At 34.7% G+C, this 8,559-nt stretch overlaps 1 protein-coding gene across 1 annotated transcript; it reads left to right on the forward strand.

The window, feature by feature from the left end:
• Positions 1-3,402: 3,402 nt before the first annotated feature.
• On the forward strand, positions 3,403-6,823 carry LOC116032966 (mitochondrial amidoxime reducing component 2-like). Its single transcript, XM_031275717.1, has 8 exons — positions 3,403-3,861; positions 4,074-4,223; positions 4,313-4,489; positions 4,802-4,890; positions 5,519-5,583; positions 5,912-6,014; positions 6,299-6,409; positions 6,501-6,823. The coding sequence occupies exons 1-8, from the start codon at positions 3,705-3,707 to the stop codon at positions 6,624-6,626; spliced, it is 978 nt and encodes a 325-aa protein (XP_031131577.1). The 5' UTR covers positions 3,403-3,704; the 3' UTR covers positions 6,627-6,823.
• The last annotated feature ends 1,736 nt before the right edge of the window (positions 6,824-8,559 follow it).

Below are 8,559 nucleotides of genomic sequence, written 5' to 3' on the forward strand. Positions count from 1 at the left end.
ACTTTGTGATCATCATAAGAGTTGTAATCCTTTGAATTGGATTTTCAATAATGCCATTAAAATCATCCCACTTAGACCCTCATATATCATGTATTCATGTTATGATCAAAATACTTAGTAGAGGTCATTTTGCGGGAAATGTAATTTTGCAATATTTTGTTATGCATTTGCATTGGTTTGCGAACATCAAAAGGACCATTACAAACACATTGAAAGCTATTCAAATCACAAATAAGGCTATCCTTCAATTAAAATATAAGGAATTTAATCATTTAAGTTCAAACATCATGAAGACAAATGAAAACTTTTTTCTCGAAGGAAAGGTGCCAAATTTATTAATACTGGAGAAAAAAATTCTGAACACAAATAGGAGTGTTATACCAAACCTCCGGACAAGATTGAGAACCAAAAGCCGGAGTAAGGAAGTGCTCTACCTGATTCGTTGATCTACGAACATAACAAATTGAAATGAAATCAAAAGAGCTAATAACAAGTTTACAATCATCAATAATGAGAGCTCTATAATTCAAAACACTATTTGAACTAATCAAGTTGCGTTGTAGACAGATCAAAACTTTATAAACTAATATAAACAAAAGTGTATTTATTTTATGTATTATCACTTATCATTAATTGTCACATTAGATAATAAAAAACACAAAATATAAATTAAGAATTCATGTAGCGAAACTCTAAAAATCATATATACTCACCCTTGAAACCAAATCAAGACTAAGGATATGTTTGGTTCATGGGTTTACACACCAGAAATGAAAATAAAAATCGTAGTTAGTGTATGTTTGGTTGATAACTTTTTAAAACAAAAATTTAATTATCCCTTCAATTAAAAATCTTATTCCCTAATTAAAAACGAGTATCATTCCATCTTATTGGTAATCTGATTTTTAAGTTTAGATTAGTGATTTTAGATTTTTGTTTTGATTTTTTTGTTCATATTGGTGCTTTGAATGCCATTATATTAGAATCAATCACATTGATTTGTTATTTTTGTATTTTTAAAACATTTATTCTTATTATAGGGTCATATATAACCAAACATCAATATTGGTAATCATTCTAATTCTACCCCACTACCAAACCTGCAAAATACTTTTACCGAAACCTATTATCATTACCAAGTATTTGATTCACATTTTTATTCCAATTCCTTTATGTGAATCAAACACACCCTAAATGTGTGGTTACTAAAAGTGCCCACTGATTTTATGGCTTGTGAAACATAGTAATGGGACAAATTGTAGGTAAAAGTAGTGATAAAAGATAAGAGGACATCTCAGATCAGTCACAAAGAAAGATATCTTTTTTAGATTTAGCTAGGTGCCAATTGTAATAAGTTATGATTCCGATTACGTGATAGATTTAAATTCAATTTTATCATTTTCTTCCCCATTAAATTTAACAAAAAATAAATATATATATTCATGATTTAATGATCATATCTCTCCAACTTACGAAAATTTATTTGAGAAAAATCGTATTTAAACATAACTTATAAATTGCATTTAGTTTTAAATAGGTTTATGTCAAATCAAAGTATAATATGTAAAAACATGAAGGGTATGGTTGATTGGAAGAGACTCACTCATCCTTAACCAAGGGTCAAGAGTTTGATCTTTGGTTTTGGGTATGGAGCAGCCTTACGAACAAAAAAAAGAGTATAATGTGTAAAGCCTGGAATAAGTGGTTAAGTAGATAGGACATAACCAAAAATAAAATATAACGGGTAAAAAACGATTAAAACTTCACCCAAATTAGCATAGAAGTTGATCACCTAACCTCAAGTTGTAGTAGAAGACAACAAGGTAGGAGTTCGAAGTTCGAACCCCAAAGTTGGCTTCCCTAGATTGGAGTAAGGTGTGGATTTGGACTCCGTATATGCACACTAAAACATATTAGTCTAGCACAATTACAATATAAGTTGATAATAGTTATACCATGGACTTGAGTCCACGTTACATGGTGAACACATCACAATTTACATACTCAATGTTTACAATTCAAATTATGAATATTTAAGATGTAAATTGTGTATTTTGAACTCAGATCCATTTTAAGGTTCCCTGAGTACATATGATATTAAATGCAAAAACTTGTGTGAGACCGTCTCACGTGTTCAATCCATGAGACGGGTCAAATCTTTGATTAATGAAGTCAAAGATCCGACTCATAAAATAAATATGTGACTCATTAATTAAAGATTTGACTCGCCTCATAAATTGAGACTCGAGTGTTACCCAATAATAAATTATGGTAAATTATTATGTGGACTCGGGTCCACCTTGACTACGTAATAATTTGCTATCATATGTCCTGAGGGAATTTTTTTGGAGCAAGCCCAAAATACTCTTGGAAGGTCTCGATCAAGTGTGATCAAACTCTTCTATCAAAATTACGTGTCCAATTTCTCACAAGTCACAATCATGAGATTATATTTTTTGAAAACATCATGCATGAGATTATATGGAGTGGCATAACCTCTTGGTGAATATTTAAATAATATTGTGAAATTTGAAAAACATGAAACATAAGAGATAATATTTGGACTTATATTTTGTGTATTCTAATATTCGAATGCACAAACACATCACAACACGTGTGTTACTAATATGAATACACAGAACGGTTGCCTAGAATACACAGAATATTGACACAAAATGCACATAACTCATCCTCCTAACATTCAAATGTTACTAACATGAATACACAGAAGGTTGCCTAGAATACACAGAATGGTTGTCTAGAATACACGGAATATTGGCACAAAATACACAGAACTCATCCTCCTAACATTCGAATGCACAAACACATTACAACCTGTGTTACTAACATAAATACACAGAAAGGTTGCCTGCAATACACATAATATTGACACAAAGTACAAGAATCTCATCTTCCTAACATTTTGGTACAGGACGCACAATGCATTATGCACCCTGGTCCACGATATAAACTGCCGCACTTTGCTCCCTTTAATTGGGCTGGCCCAGTGTGAATGGACATTAGTCGGGGTATGGTGCAAGTTTAAAAGTGTCTCATACAAGAAAAAACTTATAGAATGAGGAAATTTATAAAATTTATATCATGGGGGAGGGTCTACATAGCATTATAAACCATAAATTGAAACAGTGAAATACATAATTCATATTTGGAGACACAAAACACATTTACATGTTATATATTTACTTATTTTTGAAATCTAATTTAGGTACATAATTTGTATTATATAAAATTTAACCACAAAAGACACATAAATTCATAATATAAGACATAATTTCTAATTTGTTCCAGTAGCCATGCAAGATACAAAAACCATTATACAAAATACATACACATTAGCTAGGGTTCATAGTCCAATGTGAATTCTAATCGATGGTACAAGGATTGATAGAATGGTGTTCAGTTTAAATCGTTAAAGCTATCAAGTTAAGAACTTGACAAATTTGTGTGAGTTGGACCATGCAATGATGCATTTTTAGAGCATGATATACCATGTAATCGGTGCGCAATGACGAAGTGTATTGGAATTTGCAGAGAATGTGACAGAAGAATGCTCTGTACACGACAACCACTGGCGTCCGTATGCATACACAGCTCACTATAACTTGCTAGTGGGACGATGTTCATTATACTCCTGAGCTGACCAGACATTATTCAGAGAAGAAATTGAAAGAAATTACTCAAACATGAGCTTAACTGGCCTAATTAGCCGACTTTTAGGGAAGGAAGAAAGAAAGGAGGATGAGCATTGTGAAGAAGCAGCGAAAGTGGAATCAATGTGGATATACCCTGTCAAATCATGCCGTGGAATTTCCGTTTCTGAAGCACCCATCTATTCTACTGGTATACACTTTGTCTGTTCGTTCGATTGTGTATAATTAATTCTATGATATGAATGTTTGTGATTTCTTCCATTTTCTGAATGATCAATCAGTTTCTTCATGCACCGGCGATGTGATAACTTATTTTCAATTGTCTGCCGAAACTTGATTTATGGACAATAACTGAAATTCTTCTGGAAAAATGTAAATGCATGAGTGATTTTGTACGGTTAGGATTCCGGTGGGATCGTCTATGGATGGTGGTGAATTCAAGAGGCAGAGCGTGCACGCAAAGAGTTGAGTCAAGTCTTGCCCTAGTTGAAGTGGAGCTGCCGCGCGACGCCTTCTGCGAGGGTTGGGAGCCCAAAAACGGCTCGTTTTTAGGTAGGTTATTGAAGAATGTCATGAAATCAAAGGGTTTGAACTTTTAATTTCTCGGAAATGATTAATGATTAGTAGTTTGCTCCAAACAGAAATTAGGGCTACTGGAATGGATGCTCTCAAGGTCCCATTGATTGAACCTTCCACTGTATCTGATGGTATCTCTGTGTGGGGCTGGTCTGGCTCTGCTTTGGATGAGGGAGATGAAGCAGCAGAGTGGTTCACCAAGTATCTTGGGAAACCTAGCCGGCTAGTGCGCTTTCATGAAGGTATAATCTAGAATTGAAGAAGGAAGTGCTCGTCTCAACTAAAAGTTTATCTGATATATATGATCAATATCAAGTGCATGATGCTTTGTATAACTTCTTGGATATATTGGCTGCCAGCAGCTATGATGATATTTAGACCATGTTATCTTAATTTGATGCTTATGTGACCCTAAATTGATAATCTACCGGCTAAATAGTTGGAAGATTGATGTCCGAATTGACGAATTCTCATGTTTGCCAGTTGCAGACTGTGTTATCAATTGAACCTGTGATTGAAAACTGATAATACTCTCTCATCTTGTGTTCATGCAGCATCTCAGACTAGGGCTGTGGACCCCAAGTATGCCGCTGGCCACAAGATTAAGTTTAATGATGCCTTTCCAATTCATCTTGCATCCCAGGTGAGAGACTGTGGTACCCAAATGGTGATTAGTATTTCTTTGAACTATTATGTTCTTTTAACAAGGTTTTTGTTGTGGGCCCGGGAGCTTTAGAACGCGTCACTGGGCGAACCGGACTTGAGGGACGAGCCGGGGGAATGGGGTTGGGTGTTTTTCTCCCTATGGTTGTAGGTAGAATGAACAGGACTAGAAAACAGATAAATAAACTGAAGAATGCTGGAGTTCTTCTTCTCCCAAATGTCATAAGACAATTCAAATTCAAATTCAAATATATGATGATCTAAACTCAAGCTTAAGCCACCTTAAATACTGAAGGTGGCAACAGTAATAAACAAACATTAGCATAAGAATAGGGAAAACGAAAACAAACCTAACAGCTAGTAATTTGAAAAAGAAAAGAACTAGTATAAATACTTCATGCAGTTTTCTCCTCGCCCCGTGACCCTAGCCGGCAAAGGACCACAAGGAGGTAAACTAGCCTAGGTGGTCCATAGCTGACCGGCTCAAACCCAAGGATTTGAGGATCGAACCTCCAACCTCTCGGCTGTAGATAGAGCACTCTTACCACCTGGGCTGTCTTTACGGTTTTCTGGTTACCAACTTTATATGGTTTCTTCATTGTTGCCAGAAATCACTGGATGTTTTAAACGAGCAGCTGAAGGAGCCTGTTTCTATGAATCGCTTTAGACCCAAGTAAATTTCCTACTTCTTTCTTGATGTTCTAGCATAGGTCATAGCTCAGATTCAGAAAATCAATCCATAGCCAAAACCCAAAAGGGGTAAGCACACAAAGGAAAAGCCTTGATCTGTAGTCTGTAATAAATCTACTTCCCTTATTGGCACTCTTTTTATGCAGGAACATAGCAGAGTTAAATCTTGCTTATGGCTATAATTATATAGCAGTGATATAATCAACTAATCTCTGATCTGCAATCTGTTAAAAATTTGTGGCTATTGTCATTGCTGCAACAAAAATGTCAAACTCTTATTTAATCCATGAAACTTTGGAACTTGCCTGCAGCATTGTTGTTGATGGATGTGAACCGTATGCTGAAGATTTTTGGAAAGAGATCAAGATAAACGGATTAACATTTAGTAGTGGACGACTATGTTTCCGCTGTAAGGTAATTTCCTCTGCATCTATCGCTGTGGTGATTTACAGATTTAGATGTATCCTCAGGAATTTCTAATTTCTAATGGTTATAAAGTTGAAGAAAGGGTTCCCATGTCACCATAACCATTAAACATATATATGCTTTCTGAGATATCATAACTCTTATCATCTGAACTGGCTATTGATTTTGAAATTCATTCTAATCTCATGGAACATCTAAGCTACTTCAGCTAAATGGTACAGGGTGAATGCCAACTTTAATGCATCACAATTCTATTATGATATTATGATCAGATACCTAAAGTTAATCAAGAAACAGCAGAAGTAGGCGCTGAGCCAACTGAAACTCTTACAAAATTCCGCTCAAGTGAGAACTTGCATCCCGGTAAAAGACCACATGGAAGGGTAATAGTTTATGAATGTCAAGTACTAACATTTGTTAAGCGAATTTCGTAATTTCTTTTTAAATGCTGCACTGATATCCGCATCTATGTAGGTGTACTTCGGACAAACTTTCGTTTGTAATGATTGGGATGCTCGAGGAAAACCAAAAACCGTTAAGGTGGGAGATCCAGTTTATGTCCTCAAGATGGTCTCTTCCTATGTTGATGTTGCAGTTTGAACTCCAATCTCTTTCCCTGTTGATGAAATGGAACCATTTCCCATGGCTTAAGATTTACCATAAACTTTTTACCCGTTTCACTGTTGCTACTCTTCCATTTTGTACTTGTATTAACTGATGTAGAAAAAATAAAATTGTAGTTGTGTGGTATTGCCCTGTTTGGTAAGAGTTTATTGCTTCAATATGATTGTGAAATTACTTTTGCAAAAGTTGTATTTTTAATTTTGGGTTGGGAATTATTTTTACAAAAGTTGTATTTTTTTAATTGTGGGTGGGAAATGATCTTTACAAAGTCGTATTTTTTTTTTTTATTTTGGGTGGGATAAGAGACCTAGAATATTTAATACCTTATTTTCCCCTATAAATACCTCATATAAGTGCCATAACTCAATGGTTCAAACACACCTTGTAAGATTGAATTTTAGTGAAAATTTCTCTCTTTTCTTTGCATGAGAAGTGCATTGAAGTTTGGGTTGTTTGTGAGAAGCATTTAATCTAAGTAAGCTAGTGATAAGTTAGTTTACATGCAAAGAAGGCATATCCCACTATATTGTTCTTTATATTCATACACATATCCGAAATTGCAAAAGAAAAAAAGAATTATTACTCATATTATATAGCTAATTTAATTTTTTTATCGTAATTCAAGTGCTAAATTCTTAATACTTTAATTCTTAGCCTTGTTTAATAATTCAGGAGTTTAGAAGATCATTTGTTAGTTTGGTGAGACATTTGTAGAGTTGAGATTTCGAAGTTCAAAAGATAAGATCCTTTTTAGGACACGAAAGGTTCTGGAGTGATTTCTTGAGTGTGCACTTGTTGCGAGAAGCAACCCGTGTAGGCATCAAGTAGCAAATAATTTTTAAGATTTACCCTTACATCAACATTATATTTTAAACATATATATACCTGATGTAAGGGACTAAAGATAATCAACCAATAGCCCAATTTTAATCAATCATTGAGTAAATACAATGAGGGGGAGAATCCACCCCAAGTACAAAGACCAGTGTTTGAATGGGCTGCTCGTGCTACGGTGTGAGTTTGCACATTCACTAATCTGCTGATATATCTAATGACAAAATCCTGAAAATTAGATAATATGAGTCGACTATCCCTAATAGCAGTGTTTGTATAAGATAAATCCTTAGGGAGGTCATTGAAGAGTCTACAGACTTGCTGGCAATCTGTCTGTACACAGACTTTCCGCCAATGCTTCCCTTTTAGCCCGGAAAGAGCTTCTTTTATGGCGAGGGCTTCAGCAAGATGTGCATCTTTTTATGGCGAGGGCTTCAGCAAGATGTGCATCTTTTATAGGTCTCAAAGGACCTGTGGGAAGAAATCACTGCTGCGAAAGTTGTAGAATTTGATAACACTGTGATTCCTGTATTTGATCTAAGGTCATATTACAACTGTGTTTTTGCTGCATAATATAATATAGCAAAGCTATACACACCATTCAATCCATGTAGATCACTACACGGGGTTTGAAAAAATTTTAATCTTGATGCTTTGGAAACTTCCCCACAGCATTGTTGTCGAGGGCTGTGAAGCATACGCTGAAGATTTGTGGAACTTGGAATCTCGATGATTAATATATTGAAGCATGTGTTCTATCTCAACTAAAAAGCTAAACTGATAGTTGGATTATATTGCACATTTATGTTTATATATTATACGCTTAACAAGACAAGGTCATGACTCTGAAACCAAATTGAAACATGTACTACATCTTAACTAAAAGACTAAACTGATATCTAGATTACACATTTATGTTTATGCTCATTCAAATTTCAATTCCACCCTATTACCAAACATACAAATTACTTTTACCAAAATTCATTATCATTACCAAGTATTTGATTCAGATTTTCATTTGAGTTCCATTGTGTGAATAAAACACATCCTAAATGTGTAGTTACTAACAGTGTCC

The sequence above is a fragment of the Ipomoea triloba genome, chromosome 10 (genome assembly GCF_003576645.1).
Source record: "Ipomoea triloba cultivar NCNSP0323 chromosome 10, ASM357664v1".
Taxonomy (NCBI): domain Eukaryota; kingdom Viridiplantae; phylum Streptophyta; class Magnoliopsida; order Solanales; family Convolvulaceae; genus Ipomoea; species Ipomoea triloba.

Coding starts and splice junctions, on each gene's coding strand:
- LOC116032966 (XM_031275717.1), top strand. CDS start 3,705: ATGAGCTTAACTGGCCTAATTAGCCGACTTTTAGGGAAGGAAGAAAGA. Junction 4,490..4,801: donor GCTAGTGCGCTTTCATGAAG/GTATAATCTAGA, acceptor GTGTTCATGCAG/CATCTCAGACTAGGGCTGTG. Junction 5,584..5,911: donor ATGAATCGCTTTAGACCCAA/GTAAATTTCCTA, acceptor ACTTGCCTGCAG/CATTGTTGTTGATGGATGTG.